At 41.9% G+C, this 24,669-nt stretch overlaps 1 protein-coding gene across 1 annotated transcript; it reads left to right on the top strand.

The window, feature by feature from the left end:
- Positions 1 to 10,897: 10,897 nt before the first annotated feature.
- sall1a (spalt-like transcription factor 1a) lies at positions 10,898 to 23,092 on the top strand. Its single transcript, XM_072380182.1, has 3 exons — positions 10,898 to 11,812; positions 16,972 to 20,381; positions 21,432 to 23,092. Exons 1-3 carry the CDS (start codon positions 11,740 to 11,742, stop codon positions 21,870 to 21,872), a joined length of 3,924 nt encoding a protein of 1,307 aa, XP_072236283.1. The 5' UTR covers positions 10,898 to 11,739; the 3' UTR covers positions 21,873 to 23,092.
- The last annotated feature ends 1,577 nt before the right edge of the window (positions 23,093 to 24,669 follow it).

The following is a 24,669-nucleotide window of genomic DNA, read 5'->3' as shown; positions in this document are numbered from 1 at the left end:
TTTTCATGTGCCAAACATAATTTACGATTTTCCTCCTCTGCCGTCAACTGTGAACTCTATTAATTTGTATGGGGGAAGTCTGATTTATAGGCTTATGAGCCCATGTATTCACATCATCATTTGTTAGCCAGATATTTGCTGCCAACTCCCTGGATGATGGCATCATCCCATTTCTCTGTAGAAAACACACACAGTGTGGACACCAACACAGACTCGCACAGAAAGAACTGTGATGATTTAGACAGTTATTCAAGGAAATAACTGTCTGTAATATCTTTTTCTGTTTGAATTTTAATTTTCTGTTGCGCTATCTGTGTTTCATGTCAATTCTTCATCTTTCTGTTTCAATCTGATTATGTACTGTCTCTCTGCTATAATTTACAATTCTATTCCTGCACCATCATCAGGGGTGCACGTTACTGTGCTCCCTCAGCTCAGGGTGTACCCTCTGCAATCATACTTTTTTACACAGTGTCAAAACATTGTTTGTTTACCAACATTTAATATATTTAGAACTTCTCAAATCATTCGTGATGGCTTGATTTGAAAAGAAGTTCGAAGAGCTTCAGACAAATTGAATTTTCCTGATTGCAATTGGATTTGGTGACATTGAATTATGAGATATGCTGTAATTTGTTTTGGTTGCATCTGTGTAGGTGTGTGTGTGTTTTGCAATAACGAAGATCTTGTGGGTCTTAAATTGTTAAGCCAGTGTTGAAATGAGGGATGCATGGCATCCAGGTCTCACACGGTATTGTATTGCTGGCTAAATTGCATTATCACTCATAAGGAGATGGTGTGGGAAACAAAGTTTTCCCAAATCAGGTGCTGAATGAAAAACTGAATTCATGTGACATGAGTATGGTTCAAACAAGGGAAACTCTGAGGTCCACAAATGTCCTAAAAATGTGGCTCTAGAACAAAAATAATTTAAATGATCATAAAAACATAAGGATTCAAGGATTAAAATGAATATTTTTCTACTTTTAAAATTCCTTTGATTGATTTAACTTGTACAGGAATCTCAGTTTGGCTCATTTGTCATACATACTCCATTCAACATTCTGTGTAATCCAGACAACCCCTCTGTGTTTGACATCCATAATCAGTATGCAGTGAGGGGAATTATTCAATTAACCCTAATTAACACAGTAATAGTACATAAACTGCATGAAAATGAGCTTTGTACTTTGACTGTTTTGAAGCATGTTCACACATGCTCTACAAGCTCATCTTTTGACTCAGAGCGGTTAATTAAAGCTACATTTGCTAATTGTTCATTTGTATTTTACTTATTGGCCTGTCATGATAAATCACTGTGCTGTAATTCATCTCAGCTCATGTACTTTATCTCTGTCTTATAGGAGCTTGTGCTGTGGCTGAAAATGAAATGTTCATTCTTGGCATCATTTGTCACACTGTGGGAGAAGAGTGATGACACAGCTGTGATTCACTTGAGCTTTACAATACCAAGCCTCTTACCCATACAGCTGGACTGGGTTTACATTAGTAATCTAATTGGTGATCACAGTGATTTTTTTGTCTTTTCTGCACCAGTCACAAAGCACCATATAATATGGCAGGAGTTGACGTGTATTAGGAGGAATGAAAACAGCTTGTGTGAATAAATTCCGACACACTAAGCTTGTTAATCACGTGACTGATCAGCTGGTTATGCTTTCAAAGAATAAAAACGAACACACATAAAAGATTAATAACAGTATCACCAACTAAATAGAATTCCAGAATGCCCGTCTCCATCTTTCTGTTGGATTTGGCCAAGGTGTTTGATGTTTTTAAAGTCTTCTTTAGACTTGTGTTTCTGGCGAGCAACTTCTAATTTGTGTATTGCAGCCATGCATTATGTAGTCTATATCACCAACGTAGTAGTCAGATTTCTAATCACTAGCAAAGCAAAGTTGAAGGGATCTATTGAAAAGTTGCAAAAAATAAAAAAGCAAATCAGAGATGTCTTCACTGAGTGGTTTGAAGTGAATAGCCTAGATTTTATAGTTACCAGAAGTTAGCGATATAGGTTACACTGCTTGTGGTTGTAATTCAGTAGAAAAAGTACCTGTCCTAACCTGAAACGAACCTCAAAAAGAAAAAAGAAAAAAACAACAACTGCGGTGGACATTCAAAGGAGGAAAATGCAGAGCGCTCTTCTTCAATAACTATATTTATCTCTGGGAATAGCTGATGTAGATGTCATTTGGTTGTAAAACCTGATTTATGCAATTTTGTTTATTCCCCTCAAATTAGGTAATGGAATGAGCTTCTTCATGTGCCTGCACCGGTCATGTGTGAAATAAAAATGGGCTTGAATTTTTACCTTTCATTATTTAAAAACACATAACAAAAAAGGAAGAAGTTCTTGCTGTATCACAAATTTGTAGGTTTCTGTGTAAAGTTAGCATTTGTACTGCTAACAGAGTGTGGATTTGCTAACAGTGGAAAAATTACCATTTTCTCCATTACAATAAACCTTTAACTTCTCTACTCCCTTGCTAACTCAGTATCACATACTCAGATGCAACTTGTTTTGTTATTGTGTTACTGGCTCACACAGGCTGCCAACAGATTGCTGACCAAGCAAAGTTAAAATCATTACACTAATTTGTGAACTATTTTGTTAATGTTTTGCCTTAGATTCATTATGTTGACACATTTCTGCATCTGACTAGTCTTTTGTATTTCCATTTTGTTGTCACCTGTAATCAGACATTATTGCAAGCTGATTAACAAAAACTTGTTGCTCACAACATGATACGATATCCTGCCACCATGCTGTCGCATATCCAACATTTGGTGAGAACTCTCTCCAAGGCTTTCCTTTAGATAAACAAAACCCAACATCTTCTCTGTCCTGTGATGAAGCAGTTCAATACCCTCTCATCTCACTACCCTGCAGTTTCTCCTTGCATGGGCTTCAGCCTCTACCAATCGTCTTATTGATCCCAAATGAAACACTGAACTCATCAATAAGGTCTTAATGCGAGTTTGTTGTTCAATCACTTGCCATTTAAATCACCCAGCTCAAGTCCCGGCAAGCCATCCGTTTTCTGTCATACGCTGCACATCTCACCAATTCGCTTTGTCATTTTGGGAGGAGTGTGCAATTATCATAAATATCCCCCAGCACTCACTTTGTCGTCCCCACATTGCGGTTAAGAATTGAGGAGTCTGGCCCTTTTATCTCCTTTGTATTCTGTCTTTAAAATAGGTGCTTTTCTGTTACCACCAATACTTATGGTAGCCTATTCTTACGTCTTAAATGAGGTTTCATGAATGTCACAAATGAAGTCAAAGTGCAACCGATTGATTAGGCTGGTAATTAAGATGTAAATGTGGTTGTGGGCTGGTGAGCGATCACACCTGCGATAATAGCAGAGTGCTGTTAGCATCACCAGGGGTCTGACTGCCCTTCAGCGTGCTGCCTTATCAATGTTTGGAGTGATCTTCTGTTTAAATATAGGCTCCGCTCCTAATTCATGTTGTTTGCGAGTGTTGTGCTGCCACTGGCTTCAAGGTAATGACAATTTTCTCCAGTGGGTGCAAGTCTCTCTGGATTATCTGCTCAGTGAAATGTGGCCCTTGTGTTCGCCACCTGGTTAAACAGAGGACCATTGGAAGATGTTACAGTCCATGTGAGAATCACCTGAAGTGCCAAATGCAATTAATGTGGAAGAATGTCACGGTGACGCATACACAGCCAATGTTTACTGAGCACACTGACACATAAGGCCACAAAGACGTCCAGCACATGATAAAAGCATGCTTTGCTGGGAGAAATCCCTCATTAGTTTTATATGGGACCAAATTCATGGAGTAAATAGAAAGATGCACTACACATTACTTATTATTTCCTATAGCCGCTGTGTGAAGTTCCACAGACAACTTAACATTTTTAACTTTGTTGAGATGTGCAAACACTCGATAATACACTCACAGATTGTGTCTCTCTTTGTGTAAAGAAACAGAGTGATGTGAGTGTGCTGTGAATTTAGGTAAAGCAGGCATGTGGAGCCCCTGGCAGCCCCGCAGGGTTCGGGCGCTCGCACGTCTGTGTTAACAGTTTAGCTTCAGTGCCAGGTAGAGAATGAATGACACGGGGCAGGGTGGCACATCCTTGGAGATGTTTGTCAGGAGATGTCCCTCCCTAGTGCATGTTTACACTCACAGGGGCCACACTTGGCTGTTAGCAGGGAGGAAAACTGGGAAAACAGCCATCTTGTGAGAGCCAAGTCTCTTACTGTGAATATTAAAGAGAGACAGAGAAGGGGAGAGAGGGAGAGATAAAAAGAGAGAGAGCTAACTGGACAAAACAAAGCTGGGTTTGGAGAGCCCAGAGCACATAATAAGCACGGCTCTTTCACTGCACACCCAGGGCACTCTGGAAAAGTGGGGAGGCCGCTGAATGGGAAAGGAAGTAATAAAAAAAGCAAACTTCTTTGAAAAGAGTCCTTCATGTGAGTGTGTGTGTGTGTGTGTTAGCTCACATGCATGTTTGTGAATGTTTGCGTGAAGCTGTCTGACTGACTGAGTGATGAACGTCTATAGTCTACCTGTATTAGAGTATTTTTGGACATGAGAGAAAAAAAACATTTTCTGTTGCTTGGATTCCTAAAAGACAGAATTCTTCTTATTTCTGTCCATAAAGTCACTTAATCAAAGACGGTGGGTGGATCTCTAAGGGCTTTGCGAAAAGGTAAAGAGATCTGCGCTGTGTCCCCTCATCAGCCGTCTTGCTGGGGGTGGGAGGCAAAGTGAAAGGGCAGTGGAGTTTGATGAGAGAGTCTGATTGCCATTCTGTCTGACATGCAACCTAAATGATCGAAGAGAGAATGAGAATGTTTGATTTCAGCAAACACAAAACACAAGCAGGGGCACTGAAGTGTCTGGCTTTTAAGCATTTTTTGCTTTAGTACATGCATAATTCTTTCCTATTTTCCTGTTTCAGGAAGCCTTTTAAGCATTGATGTCTTTTTAGCGTCTTGAAAAATAGGAGCTGAACTTAAGAAAGCAAGTGAAGATAAAAGGTAAAAAAAAGTGAAAAGAGGCGGGAGTGAAACGTGGAACAAAAGTAGCAAACTTGGGAAGCAGAGGCAGGGCTGTGACTTCACCGAGTTTACCCCCTTAGGTATTCTTTTCTCCTGTCATCAGGGACCTCACTTCTCTGATGTCCCGCATCCGACTCGACACCCACAAGTGGGGTAAATAAAGAACAACAAGCCCTCCCTTTCACCTCCAGGCAGGTTTCTCTTCTCTTCCCCTCTCCCATGTTGACGTGGTGCGCAACGACAATACAGCAAAATCCTTTCGCCTCTACTTTGCTTGTTGAAAGATGTGTCACATTTTTGCAGTTAAAAAAAATTGTCTCTCTCTCGTTTTATCATGTGGTTACGAAAACAGACGCAAACACAGCAACTTCCCCTCTGACAGGCAGACACACAAGTGCACATTTAGGGCTCCCTCTCTTGTGTGGTGACGGGGAGACATAAGAGGACCTCACATAGAGCCTGCAATGCCGTTTCTCCCAACAATTCGCTGATTTTTAAACACTCAGACCTCACTGAAGTATAATGTACGCTTGTACTTGTATTAAAGTGTAATTAAGTATTGCAGGGCGTCATATTTAGTGCTGTTTTATTTATTGAGATTGTGAAGAAGCATACAAGAAATAGAGGGACAACTGTCGCAGTCTATTGATGAATTGCATGCTGCTGACTGGACTATTTGGTGGCAATGCGGAAGCATGTTCCACAAACGTGAGCTGCTCTATTCCAGCCAATCAATCAATACACCCACAAATAAGGCAGTTAAGTTCAGACAAAATAGAAAGAAAGGGTACACAGAAGAAGTGTGAATACTGAGAAAAGAGTAAAGTGGCATTAGAAAATGGATGTTTTTAATTTGTCATGTTAATCTGATGATAAATTAATCATTTGGACACTGTTTTACTGATGAATGCAGGCAGACTATTTCAAAACAAAGCACCAAACTGCAGAAGTGAGGACTTTCTGACTGCAGTCAACACCAGTGGCTCCTCTGGGTGCCAGAAACTGGGAGCGCCATGAAGGCTCCAACCGGTCTCCTCACCCATTCCTTTTCCCTCTGTTGCTCCAGGCCAGTCAGGGACAAGCCAGAGATCAATAGCTTGGGTTTGCCCATAGCAGTGCCATTCCTCAGCTGGGACACTGATGCTAACTATCAATAGCAATAAGGGCCTGTCTGAGACACAGCTAACTGCTGGTCGGCCAACACAGCTGTCTGGCGGCAGTTGATAAACATCTTGTGCCCAGAGTTGCAGCAAATAAACCACTTGATATGTTTCAATTTTGTGGGAGCATTTACTGTAAGTACGTGTGTTTTTTTGTTTTACGTGGCGTGTCTGCTGGCTCGGTGGTTACCTGCACGCTGCTTTGTTGTGTGGTTCCACTACTCGCCCCGTTTGCTTTGTGGCTGTGACGCAGACATGGCATGTGTATATTCCGTACGTTCTGTGTTTACGAGCGTGTGAAGTAATGTAGGGATAATTCGATGTGTAATTTTTAGTTTTGCTTCCAGGTTCTTAAAAATACATAAACACTCAGCTTTCTGGGGGTGATGTCTGTAATTTCTTCAAGATGTTTGGAGTGCACAGTTCCTCTCTAACCTCCAGTTTTAGTGGTGTGTGTCAGTGTAATCCGGCTCCATCCTGTGAAACTTCTAACCATCTAAGCATCTCTCTTCATCCAAATATCATTTGTCAATGTCATATGAAAGCAGAAGGCGTTTTTCAAGAATACGAAGAAGCTAAAATGGGACACTTGGTGGTCGTCCAGTACCATGGTGTTTCTCGTTAATGCAACTCAAGCGAGCATGTTTAATCAGATACAATCAAGTGAATTTGTATCACAGCAATTGAAGGATTTAATGATTGGATCTTTGTGACCGAGAGTATCTAAAAAAGTCAAGTGTGCAATGATTAGAAACATGCATTAAGTTGATAAGCTCAAAGACTAAAAGCTGTAGGTATGTTTCCGAGGAACTGAATGCATGTTTATGAAATCAATCAATAGAAATCAATAGATTTCATACACAGAATGGTAGAGGGAAGAAGGGTAGAAATATTAACTATGTTTTAACGTTTTTTAGACACACAATGATTTGTTACAAACATATGACATATACTTGTCTGTAAAACATATGTAAAAATGTTCCCGTCTTTTTTATGTAAATTTTTTTGTAAAAGACTTCTGCATCGTTGTTTTTATAGTATGCTGCAGGATGTGGATTTGGATTTCTGACTGAGTGCTCTCTGCCTGTGGTATCTGGTTTCCAGTTTCACCAGTCAGGAGGACACTGCTGGCTTGACTCACTAATAACTGGGAGGTCGCGGCTCTTTGTCAGGGATCCTTCAGCACACATCTCTTAACACTTATACACTTGTACCTGAGTAGTTACCACTGACACAGACACACACACACACACACGTTTACACAGTCTCTCACAGTAGGCAGTCACAGCTGATTGTACCCACACACACACACACACACAGTGTTGGACGTGCGGTGTGCCTGTGATGTGCCAGCAACCTCCTGCACCTCGGCGACACCCTTGAATGTTTGCTTGTTTTCCCTCGAGCAGGACAGCACTGAAAAGGAGGTAGGTGGGGGGTAGGGGGTCTGTAACTGCAGCTGAGATCATGTTAAAACAAACACGGCCCATTGATATCGGGTGATGCTCCAGGAAGTTGTCAGGGGGCACAATAGGGGGAGACAATCTGTGGGATGAGTGGTGGCAGGGCTGCTGGAGGACAATAGAAGGGGTTTGATCTCTTAATTAATGGAGGCCATCCTCTGCTGCTGCTGCAGGTACTGAATTTTAATGCAGGCGATTTTTCAGCTGCGTTTCTTTAGCGACAAAAAAAAAACAAACAAAAAAAAAAAAAAAACAAGCTCTAGATACTGCCCTGATTGTCTGGAAGACAAAGTAATTTCACCTCTCTCCACACACGTATTGATAGTTTCAGCTGTGCCTGAAAGGAACTTTCTTACGAGACTATTTGAAAATATATACAACATTATAGGCATGGTTCAAATATAAGGACAAAGGTGAAATAAAATGCTCGGTACACTTTTCAAATCCTTTAGAAAATCTTTATATTACTTTTCCATCCAAGTTTCTGCAGTCGGACACCTAGAGCTATTAAGAGGCACACAGTGACAGTGTGTGTGACTTGATGGAGGGAAAATGTGAGCTTATTTCTTTATTTCTTTGAGCATGAGGCCAGCTTACAACAATCCCTTTAATCAAGCTCCTAATCCTTTTGAAAGACGTCAGCATGCCATTAACAAGGCCGTACTACTTGATATGTGTGTTAGGAATGATGGAGGTCAAGGATTTCATCAGTTATTTAGAAATAAGAAGAAATGTGTTTTAGTCTGGCATTAAGAAAAAAATGATTTATCCTTGAAAATTAATAAAGATAAATCAATTAGTATATTTTACTGCTTTGCATTCAACTGACTAACTTGTTAAACAATGACTTGTTTTGTTTTTTTCTTTTTTTAACCAAGTTTCCCCTTGAACTTCTGACATGTAAATCAAACCTGTCAGTTCACTCCAGTGTGTGATAATGACGTGTGTACACACACTCACACACACACTCTGGAGCCATGAGACTCTGCATCCTTGTAAACCTTAAACCACCAGGTTTTGCCTCTTCTCTCCTCTGGCCACTCCAGCTCCTGTTATCACAAACACTCTGACACTCGCGCACACGTACGCGCAGCCGACCCACATGAAGGCCTGATGCAGCTAGTTGTAATTCTTTCGGCGTCGCACGGACCAGGGAGCAGGACTGTGAATAGAAACCCACCACGTGTTGAACGCGGTGTCAGACACAGAGAAAGACGGAGAGGGAGAGAGAGAGGGGAAAAAGAGGGTATCTCTGGTTAGAAATACACCGTGTGAGGATCACTAACGGCTCCGGTTTGGGAGATCCCCAAGCTTTAACTACCACATTATGCGCTCAAACGCGCGCTGTTTCTGAGCTGTATGATCAATCCTGACATGTCAGTGATAATAGTGAATGATGGCACACGGGCCAGACCTTCTGTGATATGATGCGCACGGTATTGATTGCGCTTAACAGACCAATGCGCAGCTTTTGTGCGTCAAAGGCGTCAATCACAGAATACTCTATTTTTTTTATAGATGTCAACTGGTGGGTTGACACCTATATTTAAGCCATTTCTATTCAGTCATGCAAAAACAAAATAATTTTACATTTTAGTATGAAATGTTTCTTTCTAAATGTATTTAACGGTGTGATGGGTATCAGTTTAATATAATGATTTTTTTCTGGCTTTCCCCTTTACAGGGCACACAACTATTTGGTCATTCTGTGCTGAATATTACTTATATTATAAATATCCAGAAGCCTAACACAAATGCATTAAAAAAATCAGAGTTTTACTTTTTTTTTTTTTTTTTTTTACAGGCGCTGGCGTTAAAGTTGTGTCCGCTGGGACCCCTATACGCCCGCCTGCGTCATTCAGCCCCATGACTGTTAACACTGTATCCTCACCGTCCCAAGTGAATCCCATTTAAAATGTCTGCCGCTCGTCTGGGCTGCAAATCACCCTGTTTACAATCTCACACCAACACTCACATCAATTAACTGGCCATTGATTTTCCCGCCCGGGACATTACAATATTGCAGACCCCTCTTTTTTTCTTTTTCTTTTTTCTTTTTCTTCCTCTTCCAGCAATTTCAAGTTTGGTGCTCATAATTGCACGGGCTTTTTAACAGTGCGCGCACACACCCCACTCTTAATGATCATTAGCTGCTTGGGTCTGGAAGTCACTGCCTCATATAGGATTTAGTTGTCAGGTTTTTCGGACCGTTGAGACATCCATCAACACTTCACATATACACACATATTCCCACAGATATACACACGTATTAAAACTTGTGGTATTGTTAATTATTTGGTATCACACGCTGATAAAGAAGATCACTCAGGGACATCAGAGGTATTTGATTTTCCTCTTGCTCTCTCCCTTTTTTTCATGAATAAGTAAATAGCGGGGCTAGTCGAAACTAAAAGATAGCTGACACAAGAGTGGACCAGATCCATCTCGCCTGCAGCTGCTCTTTAAATATTCAGTGAAAAATAATGGCATCCGAGCCATCACCTATAGTAACATTATTATCTTCATTTCTCAAAATCAGCCCGACTGAGAGCTTCGTTTATCTTTTTCGGGTAATAAATCTACTCGACTCAGCTCTCACGTGAAGCTCCCGTGGGACCTCTTTCTCCCTTAAAACATCCCAACAGAAGGTTCAAGATAAAAAATAATAGTCCTAATATTGTTATTATTATTATTAATAATAATAATAATAATGATGATAATGATAATAAAAATGTGGCCACTTGTCGCGTACTTGAAAATAATATTTTGTAAAAATTAAACTGTATTAAAAGGCCTAAAAACCTTCGAACTTGTCATGAGGACAAAGTCATTTTTACACTACAGACAAGTTTTGTAATGATGAAATAAGTGGTGTGGATGGAGATGAATGCGCGAGCCGTTGGGTGTGAGTCAAGCGTTTCCTTGCAAATAAATGTTTAGGTCAGAAATTAAAAGCTTAATTTATCCCCTTTCGGATGTACAGACTTCAGCCTCTCCTTCTTCTGATCATCCTTCGCGCGCTTCACGTTAGGATCTGCTGTGCGCGAAGAGACCGAGAGAAAGAGAGAGAGGGATGGAAGGAGGAGGGGAGATGGAGGTGAATGGTAGCGTGACTGAATATCCCGGTGACCAATCACATCCTCGATGGGCCGGACTCCGCGTTTGTCCCACTGCCGCACGGGCCCTCAAAGTTTGTTTATTCGCGGAACGCAGTGTGTGATGAAAACGTGTTAGTAAGTGACTCCCTTTCTGCTAATCATAAGCAAACGAAACTGATTGGGACGTCGAATCTCTGCGTGGACTTTCTTTAAACAATCTTTATTTATTTATTATTTATTTATTTTCTTGGGAACGCCTTCTGCCGGTGCCGTTTACGCACGGAACATGCTGGCGTTTTAGCGCACCGGCTGCACCGCTCGAAACTCTTCGGAGAGTAGGTGTTCTCCACAACAGGAGCTGAATTACAACCAGCTTAATGCAACGAGAGCCGAGGACGGACAGCCGAGTTGTAGAGAGAAGAAGTTGGTCGGGGATCGCGGAGGTTTGAGTTGCGCCCCTCATCCGCAGGAGAGGGAAAAGGCAAAGAAACAAACTGTGATCGATGCTTGGTCAATGAAAGACTGAAAGATACTGTCGCAGGAATGGAGTCGAGACGCTGACATTCCCCTGTAGTGGTCAAGATAAGCTTCGGTTCGGCCAACAGAAGGGGTTAACCCGTATCTAAAGGGAGTTTGGAAAACCCAGCCTTTCTTCCCCATACGGATCAACTCATTGGGTGGGAGCTGAGAGAGAGACAAGAGTCTCCAGCAAATCAGGAGCTAATTGATTAAAGAGACTTCATTTGAATAGGAGGGGGGCTGGCGAGGTGCCAATCGCCTTTCAAAGAAGCCCCCCCTCCCCTATCCCCCCACCCCCCCACCCCTGTATGATTAATCGCAGAGCATTATTGATAATCATAACGGGGCACATGCGCGGTGGATGGGCTCGATTTACGTAATTTTTGAGGAGGTTTTGTAGTCATTTTTTTATTCTTTGCCTGCTGATGTGCCAGCCAGCATGTCGCGGAGGAAACAAGCGAAGCCGCAACACTTCCAATCCGACCCTCATCTGCCTTTATCGGAGCACAATGGTGAGTCCCAAGTAAACTATCGCTCCTTTTATCCACGCACCGTCAATTTCTCACACTTTTTGCGTGTGTTTTATGGCGACTGTGGGGAGAGGCGATCGTTAGAGTTAACACGCCGAATCGGGCTTTAGTTTGTTTTATCTTCTGAAATATTTTTCTTTTTTAAAAAAACAACAACAACACAAAACTAAACTTGATGAGTTTTCTTTAACTTTCCTTCAGTCCAGTGCAAAGAAAAGAAGACTTTGGTCACTTTCATAAATTCTTCTTGCTCAACTTTTTGTATCACACAACTTATTTTTAATATTTTTCTTCACTTCTCTCACTTAATTTTTTAAAATGTTTTGCGCCCCGTGTCAGTGTTAAAAGTTTCAACACTTTTTTGTCTCAAATTTAATTTACTTTTAAAGTAATGTAGAAACCCAGGGTTGGCGTAGTTTTCGGTGGTCTTGCTGCGTTCAGCGGTGCGTCGACAAGGACCACCCTGTCGCTCCTGCCGGGACTCCAACCTCGGCTGCGTCCCGGACACAGAAATTCCCCCCTTTTCCGCCTCCTTTAGTCCTGCGCTGCAAATTCGAAAGCTGCACTGTTTCCTTTCTGGTATGAAAATCATTATCAGCAAGCCATTGCTTGTTTGCACCCTCGTGTGTTTTATAGCCACGAGTTGGATTAAATGAAGACCAATCTGCTCCAAAGAGCGTAAATGAACTAAAGTGTTTTGCTTTTTTTTCTCTCCTCCAAATTCTGTGACGATTTCGACAGTTTACTCATCCTTTACACAAATAGGAACACAAATACGTTTCAGGCTCAATGCGAGACAAGCACTCACAAATTACACAACCGCTTTTTGTTTTATTACAACACGAGCGAACGTTTTCTCAGCCGAAATCAACTTCAGTGAAATCGTCTTAATTTTTATCTGTGCGCTTTTATACCAGACACACAATTAATGACTTTCCACCGCTGTTTGGAAAATAATGTGGTTATTTGAATGCTTTTGTCAGCAGTCTTGCTTTAACAGTGGCTTTGCAACAGAAATGTGAGATGAGTTGGTATGAAGCAGCATTAAGAAGTGCAAATCCAGTCTCTAAACTGGAGCTCCCACAGTTTTTCAGCAAAAGCCAGTCAAGTCCAAATAGTTTCCTATATTTTATTCAATTTAATTTATGTATTGTTTAGTTGAGATTAGGAGGATATGGAATGGAAAATAGCGCGTGAAGGTGGTTACATGACGTTGAGGTGCAAGTTGTATTTTTGTAGGTAATTTATTTTCCATAATATCTAGTTTTTTCTATGCCATGCAGCATGATCGAATTTTGTTACGCAACATTTTAATTGTTTTTATTTTTTTGGGGGGTGGGGGGTGGGGGTTCTACCAAAAATATGTTTGACGTGCCATAAATGAGAGAAACACACGAAAAAAATAATAAGGATTTTCCTTATAGTGGCGACATTCTATGTAAGGCCTATGAATGTAATGTATGGGGTGTAAATATATTCTTAACAGCTCCCTGTGTTTATTGCAGCCTGAAAAGCATGTGCAGGTAATTTGAAATAAGCACTGAAAGTCATGTATCGAAGCGTATTTTCAGCCCAGTTCATGTGATTTTTGGGAACTTGATGGTTAATGCAAAAACCCAGTTAATTCCTGAGTGTTGTTTTTTTTCTTGCATTTTCCTTCAAATCTAATAAACTAAGAGTAATGAAGAGTCACTTTTGTTACCAGCTCTTCCAGACTGCAGAATGCTAAATTTTCCAATTACTCCAATGCTATTCCAGATGTTAAAATACCTGCAAGTGTCTTGTGTGTGCAATTATGGGAGCAGAAATACGTGGTCTTAAAGTTTAGGGGTATTTTGCTGAGACAGTGCTCATAATAAATGAACAGCGTGTCTTGTGGAGAGTTGTGGGAGCCCGGAAGTGGAACAGAAAGTCGTTGTGTTTGGAGCTGAACTGGGTGATGCTGAGGGCTGTAGCTGCTGGGAGGTCGGAGGGAGAGCCACAGAGGGTGGGATGTTGAGCTGTTTTAACCTTTGCCAGTGCCCCTCTGTGTGGAGGTGATCAGAGTTCAGGGCCCGGTGTGTTCCTCTCTGCCTCGCCATTGACCCTGCAGATTGGAGCTGCGGGCGGCCCAGCAAGGCCTCGGCCTTTTTATTTTAAGTGTGTGTGTGTGTGTGTTTGTGAGGCCTTATCAGTGTTGTGGCCGTCCCCTCACACCCTATCAGAGTGGCCCCCCTAGGAGGGAGATTGGCAGGGCAGCCCCCTCAGCACTGTTGTTCCCTGCAAACACAGTTGCCCATCAAGTTGCCAGTGTTTATGTGGTGTGAGTCTAGGTGTAGCATGAAGGGCTTGCTTTGTCTTTTTCCCTCCCCTTAAGCTTTAAGCATGTCACCGAGGCAGGGCTTCTGAGACTTGAGTCTTGTCCTGGACCTCGACAGCTTTAGTGGAACCCCATCTAGTGTTCAGTGGGATGGAGACGGTGTGAGCAGAAACCCTCCCGAAGTTACACGAGTGTCAAGAGGCTCAAAGAGGCCCCCTGCGAAAAAATAAAGTAGGATTCTCTCAAAGCTCTCCGTCAACTTTTTTGACGACTCCTCGCTCTCTCGTATCTTACATTCAGACTTTGCTCAGTCTCTTCGAGGCTCTGTCCTCCTGCTCTTTGTCTTTCCTGACACCCTTTAGTCCTGCACACTGCTTATGTTGCGCTCTTGATAGAGATTCTATACGAGTTCTACACACTCTTTTCTCATACCAGCTTGACTTTATCTTAATTTTAATTCGAAGTTAATCCTTACTATTTTGGGAATTAAGCCTAATGCTAGCATCTGCGCTGTTGGCTATACTTGTCTTATGTGGACGGTGGATTTGTAGTGATGCATTGACTCTGTTTTGATCCTTTTTCGGTCTTCCAGAAAAGGAAGTTTAAAGTGTTTAAAGAGAAAAATTTAGCCATGTTGAAGTTAGATATGAAGTGTTTCTTATGTTTTGGATGTGTGAGGGTGTTTTGTTCTGTCAGCCTACAAACTTAAGACAGAGTTGTGCAAGTAGAGAACATCCACTGTAGCGTTCCTCAACTTTGATGAAAATACTTTCCTCTAGTTCCTTAATTAGCACTATGGAAGTATACAGTTTCATTTTTCATTTTTAGTTATTTCATATTCCACTATTTTTTTATTATAATAATTTTTATGGGATTTGCATGATAATCTTGTTTTTATTTGAAATGTTTGTGGGATTTTTTCAAAACTGTACCCCTTATGGAATATTACTTAGTTTTAATAGAAGGGTTAGGGTTATTAAATAAAACACTTTAAAAGTATGTGTGTAAATGCAGAGGTGAATTATTTCATATTCAGCGGTCTTAGCAGACTTCCGCGTGCATACACATGATTACCACTGTATTTCTCAGACATTTTTTACACTAAAGTTGTTTTTTTCTCTATTTTCGTTCTTCTCTGTGACATATAAGATTTTGTTCACACCAAGCTGTGCTATCAGCCTTGAGAAAAGAGAAAAGGTGTTTATTTAATTTTCACATTTTTCACATTGATATCAAACAGGTTTTTTTTTCTTTTTCCTTTTTTCCAAAATTAACACTTAGGGTGTAGGTCAGCGGGTGGGTGCAAGTGGGGTTTAACATGAAAAGTTATCATTAAAGTTGAGTCTTCCCTGTTTGCATGGTTTGGTGGTGTGAGGGCCAGGGTTTACTGTCATGGCAACTTTGCGTTATCTGATGTCTCTGAACGGAGAAACATTGAGGGAGATAATCCCTGAATTAAACAGGATCTGCTTTGAGTCGACTGAGATGAGCAGGGCCAGGCTGTGCCGACGATCCCCGCCGCTCCCATGCTGCGTGAACAATAGGAAGGCATCCTGTCTCTCTGTGGGGCAGGGCTGCACTTCTCTGGGTTTCATTTGCAAATGAATTCTTGGCCATGATGAAAGTGTTGAGGGGGGCAGAGTCACAATGAAAGGGATTCATAGAGAAATGCAATTTGTAAATCAACTTGTATGTTAAATAGCGAGATTTTAGTGTGACAAAGAGGGAAATGAATAAGGAAAGTCTGGAGCACAGCAGTGGCTCTGGGGGCAGGGTGTCGTCTCGCCTTTTCACTCCCTGACTCGTTCCGTTTATTAAAATGGAAAAATTTGAAAACCTGTTTGTGTCTGCATGTCAAAGGGTGATGTTGCTTTTGAATTTTGACCTGAGTAATTGCAGAACTTTTTGTTTCTGTATTTCTTGTTCTATGAGCTGGTGTGTCCAGTTTGTTAGTTTTGGCAAGTTTTTGATGAATGCATTCTGCTCTCCACCTTTGACCAAGTTATTTTTTAAAAGACTTTGTTTTTTTTCTGTTGCTTTTTTTCTCACTGCACTTTCTGCACGTGATTATGCTTTGAGTCTCAGTTTTTTTCACAGTTATGAAACAAAAGTACAGTGACTTGCATTTCTTTATTTTAATTAGATGACAGACATTTTAACCACAGCAAATGTTTTTACATCAGCCAGCATTTACACTGAAATGATTCCTTTTTAGTGAGTGCATGTCGCTGTCGGGGTGCTACAGACTGTTGTTGTTGTCTCATAGTGATTGCAAGCTGAGTGGATACAAATTAGTTTAGTGACATAGATAACCTGTCCAAGATGCCCATACTCGGCTGAAAATGAGCGAAGTTGACAGCAAATTGAAAGTCTAATAAGTCCTTCAAATGCTTGATTTACGCCGAGTGGACAAGTAGACTTTGAAGGACATGGAATATAGGAAATCAATGCCTTTCTATGAAATTTCATTAAGACCCAACGTCCTCACTTCAATCTATTCTATATTTTGATGGATTATTTGGAGTAAATGGTTACCTTTGGTTTGGCTGATGAAACCCAGATGTACATCTTCAAAGATCACTTTTAAGCAATATTTGAGTAGTTCCCATTGATTTTGTATCTCTTCTTATCATGTTTCAGAGGCCACTGGATTGAATAAGGCCTCTTCTAATTTCTGTTGGCTTATTGTTGCCTTTGGATTGTTGTTTTTGTGAGCACATCAAAAGGATAAGTGTAAAACTGATTAACTTAAGATTAACAACAATGGAATTTGAGGAGACAAAGCTGCTTCTTCAGCTGCAAAACATTTCTAATCACTAATCCTCTGTTTCCTCTTTTTCAGGGGACACAGAACTTTGCTCTGAGGACGCCCCCAGCAAGGAGTCAGACGCCCATGTCTGTAGCAGATGTTGTGCTGAGTTCTTTGAACTTTCAGATCTTGAAGAACACCAGAAAAATTGCACTAAGAATCAGTTAGTTCTGATTGTGAATGAAAATCCTGTCTCCCCTGCTGGAACTTTCTCGCCGGGGTCTCCTCCTCATAATTCTGATGACCAGATGAATGAAACAGCTAATAACACTGATCAAACAGAGTGCAGTGACCTTTTAGAGCCGAACAATCTTGAAAAAGACGAATCCATGGATGTGGATGTTTCTGGAATGAGCAGTGGTCATGAAGAGGAAGGCAGTCAAGCAGAGAGTAGGAGCCCCATCAATACAGTAAGCAGCCATGCAGGCAGAGGCACCTCTGGCCCTGCAGTAGGTACTTCAGCTATCTCTGCCTCGCTACCTCAGCTCAGTAACCTAACTGAACTGGGGAATTTTTCCATGATCAACAGCAATGTCATTATTGAAAATTTGCAGAGCACCAAAGTGGCTGTTGCTCAATTCTCCCAGGAAGCACGATCCACTGGGGGCCCTAGGGTGGCAGTGCCAGCCCTAATGGAGCAGCTTTTAGCCCTGCAACAGCAGCAGATCCACCAACTGCAGCTTATCGAGCAAATTCGCCATCAAATACTGCTATTAGCTTCACAGTCCCCAGAGTTGCAGGTACCCCCAACTACTGCTCCAGGCACAATGGGGCCTGCTGCTAGCCCACTGACCACACTCAGCTCACATCTCTCCCAGCAGCTGGCTGCAGCCGCAGGCCTAGCGCAGAACCTGGCCAGTCAGTCAGCCAGTATTAGCAGCCTAAAACAGCTGGCTGCTGCAGCACAGCTACCTCAGTCCAACACAAGCAGCAGTGAGACATCTCAGAGCATTACCACACTGGGACCGTCAACAGTCAATCCCCAGCCCTCCGACAAGAGGCCTGGAATTATGAGTACCCTCCACTCTCAGCTAAGCAACTCCTCCCTAGCTAAGTCATCAACGCCAGCATTTGGAATAGGTAGTTTATTAAGTTCTGCAGTCAATCCCCTTCTACCTCAACCCCCACCTGGTAACCCTATGTTCTCTAGCTCCCTGCCCAGCGTTGGCACCACCGTAGAGGACCTGAACTCTTTAGCAGCTCTGGCCCAGCAGAGGAAAGGCAAGCCACCAAATGTCACTTCATTTGAGCACAAGAGCAGTTCTGATGATGCTTTCTTCAAACATAAGTGCAGATTTTGTGGCAAGGTGTTTGGGAGTGACAGTGCCTTGCAAATCCATCTGCGCTCTCACACTGGCGAGAGGCCATACAAGTGTAATGTCTGTGGCAACCGCTTCTCCACTCGTGGAAACTTAAAGGTGCATTTTCAGCGTCACAAAGAAAAATACCCACACATCCAGATGAACCCCTACCCTGTTCCTGAGCATTTAGACAACATACCAACAAGCACCGGCATTCCATATGGCATGTCTATGCCTCCTGAGAAACCTGTCACCAGCTGGCTAGATAGCAAACCAGTTTTGCCCACTCTGACGTCCTCAGTCGGGATGCTGCTGCCACCAACCATGCCGAGTCTGCCCCATTTCATTAAAAAGGAAGATCATTCAATAGCCATAACAAGCCCTTCTGTTTCTGCAAAGAATGAATCAGGTGCTCCAGAGCTTTTAACTAAAAGTAATGATGGAGTGTCTGAAGAGGGTGAAGGTGCAACTTTGCCTACCTCAAATGGAAAAACTGAAGAAGGTAGCCAATCCTCAGGCTTAATGACAAATGTGAGCTCTGCCTCAGAGAGCATTGCCGAGTACACAACATCTAACAGCCCACCAATGATGACCAACCCACTCATGCCCCTCCTGACCGATCAGTTCAAGGCTAAGTTCCCCTTTGGAGGCATCCTGGATCCTCTCCAGGGGTCAGAGACCTCCAAACTGCAGCAGCTTGTGGAAAACATTGACAGGAAGGTGACAGACCCAAACGAATGTGTCATCTGTCATCGGGTGCTGAGCTGCCAAAGTGCTCTAAAAATGCACTATCGCACTCACACAGGGGAAAGGCCCTTCAAGTGTAAAATCTGTGGCAGAGCATTTACCACCAAGGGAAACCTTAAGACCCACTACAGTGTCCATAGGGCCATGCCTCCTCTTAGAGTCCAACACTCCTGCCCTATTTGCCAGAAGAAGTTCACAAATGCTGTGGTTCTTCAGCAACATATCCGCATGCATATGGGTGGGCACATCCCTAACACCCCTCTGCCAGAGAGTTATCCAGAGTCTATGGCATCTGACACAGGCTCTTTCGAGGAGAGAAATTTTGATGATTTGGACAACTTTTCTGATGACAACATTGAAGGGATGGAAGAGGGCCCAGATAGCAGTGTGCCTGACACACCTAGATCAGCTGATGCTTCCCATGACAGTCTATGTAATTCCCCAGTTCCCCCTGAAATGGCTGGTCAGGAGGGGCAGGAGAAAAATGGGCAAGAGAATGCCCATAATAATGAAATGGAGGAACTCCCAGCCAGCCAGATGAAGGTTAGTGCAAATGGCTTAATTGAGGGGGATTGCCTCACCAACGACTCCTCTTCTCTGGGAGGAGATGTTGAAAGCCAAAGCGCTGGGAGTCCAGCTGTGTCAGAATCTACCTCCTCAATGCAGGCGCTGTCCCCTACTAGCATGCAGCCACACCCACATAAATCCCCCAGCCTTGAAGAAAGGCACCATAGGGCCTTATCCTTTGACCACACCAGTGCAGGCTTCTTACACTCTCACCCCTCCAACATCGGAGCCCTGGACCTGACATCTGTTAATCCCTCAAAAGACTCCCTGGGCATGATATTCCCCTTTCGTGAGCGTAGCACCATCAAGAACACATCCTGTGACATCTGTGGGAAGACCTTTGCTTGTCAGAGTGCCTTGGACATTCACTATCGAAGCCATACCAAAGAGCGACCATTTATTTGCACGGCTTGTAACAGAGGTTTCTCCACCAAGGGCAACCTCAAACAGCACATGCTAACTCATCAAATGAGAGACCTGCCCTCGCAGCTCTTTGAGCCATCAAATACCAGCCTGTCATCCAGCCCAACCCCATCACTCCTCTCTGTTAGCTCTCTCAACAAACCAGAGGTCAATGGCTTCCTCCATGGCCTCCACCCAGAGAACAAGGATGTTCCTCCAGGCTTGGTCACATCATCTGCCTCCACATCCCCAGTTCTCTCTACTGCTCCACCACGCCGGACTCCCAAACAGCACTTCTGCAACACCTGTGGGAAGTGTTTCTCTTCCTCCAGTGCTCTACAGATCCATGAGAGAACTCACACAGGGGAGAAGCCTTTTGCCTGCACCATCTGTGGTCGAGCTTTCACCACCAAAGGAAACCTCAAGGTAAATTTTGAAACTCTCAGAAAGATGCTGTTCTGCTAAAAGTTTGCGCGTGAGAGTTTTTTTTTTTTTTTTAAAACGAGTCTCCGGGCTACTATTTAGTTTTATATGGCATTTCAGTGTGCTTGACATGAAGAGGTGATAATGTTGTGTAATTATTGAAAGGAACAGCTTTGTGAGGGAAAATTACCTGAGTGGAAAGGCTGAATCACAAAGCTAATATGATTATTGTGGAGAAATTCCAGAATGTGACCAGCTAAGACTGATTGAGTGTACAGAGTTGATTATCACAGTGAGCTAGGTCAGTCTGTATTTTTCCATAACAGTCTCTGTGAAAGATGTCACAGGGTTTAATCATTAAGTAAAGCATCTACTCAATGATTTACAGAAACTTGGGGTAAATAATGTGCTCTGAAAATAAAATTATATTAGTTATGTTTGAGTAGGTCAGTTCTTAATCCTACAGAAGAATTTAGAATTTATGTTATATTTAAAATTTTTACTTTATGTATACTTGGTTGACACTGGTCTTCTGAAATTTAACTAATCTTGAAAACTTTTATCATTTTTATCTTTTTTTTCTTAAAGACATTGTAACTGATATATATTTTAAACAACTGTTTAAATGTATTCTTTAAAGATTATGAAGGAGAAAAAGATGTCTTTGAATAAAAGTGTATTGGCTGAGGTGAAATGTCACATGTAATACTGGCCAAAGCAATGAAACTGGACACTGTAATTTTACCCTTAGCCCTGTGGTCCCCTCGTGAGATGGGCAAATTAAAGTTTAGATTAAACATTATGTATCAGTCTTGTCAAAATAGGATGTTTACACCATGTTAGTGCCTCTTGCAGCACAGGCAGTTAACCAGTCCGCTGAACCCAGGGTGTGAAGCTATTTTAATACAGTCAAGCATTATGATTATTTTTTCCATTGCATCATCTCATGTGCAACTCTTGTGGCCAAGTTTGTAAACATCACTAATTTTCATCTCTCTCATTACTCTCTCTCCTTCTACTCCCCCTCTTTCTCCTTCCTCTACATCTGCATAGGTTCACATGGGCACACACATGTGGAACAGCGCTCCCGCCAGACGAGGCCGCAGGCTCTCTGTGGATGGTCCAATGGCCTTCCTGGGCACAAACCCAGTCAAGTTTCCTGAGATCTTCCAGAAAGACATGGCATCAAGGGCAAGCAACGGGGACCCGGCCAGTTTCTGGAACCAGTACGCTGCAGCTTTCTCCAACGGCCTGGCAATGAAGACAAATGAAATTTCTGTCATCCAGAATGGAGGCCTCCCACCTATGTCAGGTGGTGTGGGAAATGGGGGTAGCTCTCCCTTAGGTGGCCTCACCGGTAGCCTGGACAAGCTGCACAGCACCGAACCCAATGCTGCTCTGGCTGGTCTGGAGAAAATGGCCAACACAGAGAACGGGGCCCTCTTCCGGTTCACACGCTTCATGGAGGACAATAAAGAAATCGTCACCAATTAGAGTGTATGTCCTCATGTTGGGCAAAGACATGCAAAGATGCCTCAAGGCATGCTGTACACATCAGTAGACACACAAACAGAAGAAAAGAAAGGAAGAGAACAAGACAAGGATAAACTGAACTGCTTTGCTCGCCATTGAATCTTTACGAACATGAGTGTGAAGTTGCGTTTTTGTACAATGTACATGTTATAGTTTTAAGGAGCTTATTTATTAGTGATTATAATCTTGCTTGAAAACAAGTGGAAGCATTAACAGTTAGGTTTTGTTTATTTTAAAGCCAGAATGGGTATGTTTGGGTGCTTTAAATAATGTGCTTTTGAAACTTAGAAAATCTGGTTAGATAACCTTACCTTGGCATTAAGTTATTTTCTGTCTGTAGTAGCTATAACCTAACTGTCTATGTTCATGTGATGCATTAGCCTCTGTAATAAGCAAACAGACTTGCTGTAAATAATGTACACTGATCTTCTGTAGATGGTCTAACATCTGTGTGTTCCCTTCTTCCCTCATCAAGACAAAACAATGACATTCAAGCAAGGGACAAATTGATGTTGTAGTTCCTTTCTTTCCAGTTGTTATTTACCTTTATCTTATTTAAGGAAGACAAAACATTGAAGTTTGCTACGTTTCAAGATTTTCTTTAGTGTTAACTTGTTTTGTTGTTACAGTTTGTGTATTGTACTTTCTACTTTTTGTTTACTTCTGTATTTTCCCCTTCGGTCTCTTCTTCTTTATTCTTCCTCTTATTTTGCTGTTGTTGAGAGCAAGACAGCTACTCAGAGGGGAACATTGCATCTGGTTTATGCCCTTTTTTTTGTGGAACCGAGGCAGCCAATTTATTGAGAAGGATTCTCCTTTAGTTTCTCATCTGGAATTCCACGTTGCTGCTATGTCCCAGCATCCTCACTGACATCAAGTGCAAAGTTATGTGTTGAAGCTTCTGTAAATGCGTTCAGATGTGGAAATACAAACTCCCTCAAAGAGAAAATGTACATATTGCTCACACGAGAAGTCCATTATGGCCAGGGGACAAAATAATAGTGTTTTTATAAATATAAATATATATTGGGTTTGACAACCTTCGGACTGTTACATGCACTTTCTTGGAAAGTTGGAAGATCTTTATGGGTCCAGTTTCTCTACACTTTAATACCTACTAACAACTAAGATACTGTAATTCTTTACTCTAATAATCAAATACATCAGTTTTCCAAAAGAAATGGTGTGTGTTTGTGTGCTTTATTCTCCAATTTTCACGAAAATTCAATCCAATCACTGCAAAATTTCCTGACAGCTATTTTCACACATATTACACTCTCAAGTAGTGTTTAGAAATGAGAAAATAAAAAATATATTTTTAAAAAACTTCTGTTTGCTTTTCAGTCATTTGCAGCAGCAGCAGATAATTCAGCGACTGAAGGTAGGAGCTTGTATGGTTTAAAACTATAACAATTTTTATTTAATCATTTGCGTTTTAACTCCCTGAAATCACATGTAAAGCCAAAATCTCGGAAACAACTTGATTTAAGGCTTTTCTGGCGGTATTTTATTCATTCTCGCATGAAGCGATAAATAGGTGGGAAACAGATATTTTTTGTCCCATCATTGATGATCTGTGTCAGGAGTTCCGTCGCATTTTATTCTTGTTTTGCAGATTTTTATCTTAATGTTTCTTTCCCTTTTTTCAAATTTGAAAAACGCGTTTAAAAAAAAAAAGAAAAGAAAAGAAAAAAGACGACGGTTTAATAAGTCGCCTTTGGGCTGTAAAGGAAGTTGCCAAAACGACCGCACTAATGTAAGGATAAAGATACTGACGGCCTTTGAAGACGAATTGCTTTTCTTTTCTTTTTTTCTTTTTAATCCATACTGTAAAATTCGCCCCTTTTTGTATTTCAACAGCTGCATTTCATTTAACATATCCTGCAGTACAGGATTTGTTCATTTCTGTTCGGCATCCTCGACGTTCTTCCCTCGTCTCCACGAAGCCCCAAACGCCCAATATTTACGTTTTAGATTTCAAGACGTCGGAGCTAAATGATCCTTGGCCGCGGTGCCTGTTTTCTTTTGAACAGTCACATCTGTTCCCCTGAGCTGTGTTTGTGCAGAGCGTCGGCTTCCTGAGAGATTCCTTCAAAGACAGAAAGAAAAATAAAAACTGATCCACATTCCTGCCTAATTATGACAAGTACGTCGTTTGTATATCCTTTATTATTATCATTAATGTTATTATTATCCGATTGGAAAATATAATAATTGGAATTTGGTTGAAAAAGAAAAATACAATTTAAATATATTCGGTTCTTAATAGTTATAATTGTGTTGCAATAGTGGTTCAACAAGACTGAATATGAAATGTTCCAAATGATAAATAAGTGAATAAAGGCCTTGTGATGTTCACAGGTGGAGAGCAGAAGCATCCAGCTGTATATTTGTATGCTTTATGTCTGTGTGAGGCTTCCCACCACCAAGCATGGAGCCTGGGCTCCTGCCTCACAGTTCCTTGCTCAAGTATCGATTGAGCTGTGCAGTATTACAGAAACACTTGAATCTCAGGTGGCAGGAATGTGTACGATTGATCTCTTCCACTGTGGCTCCCAGCAGTGGCTTTTTGCTCCACAACACACAGCACCACAGGAAGAGACGGGGCGAACACACTGAAACACAATCGCTACAGACTAAGAGAGGCTGTCCCAGTCTGCCCTGCTCTCTGTCACAATTTGTTGTGCTGCTGGGAGTCTCGGACAGTGCTTTGCAGATACGCTCGAACTATGGTACCAGGGAACAGAGATGGGTTATG

Source organism: Leuresthes tenuis, unplaced genomic scaffold, assembly GCF_036924035.1.
Source record: "Leuresthes tenuis unplaced genomic scaffold, fLeuTen1.0.hap1 SCAF_2, whole genome shotgun sequence".
Lineage (NCBI taxonomy): Eukaryota > Metazoa > Chordata > Actinopteri > Atheriniformes > Atherinopsidae > Leuresthes > Leuresthes tenuis.
Note: the sequence above shows the minus strand (reverse complement) of the source record. Positions and strands in the feature narration are given on the sequence as shown.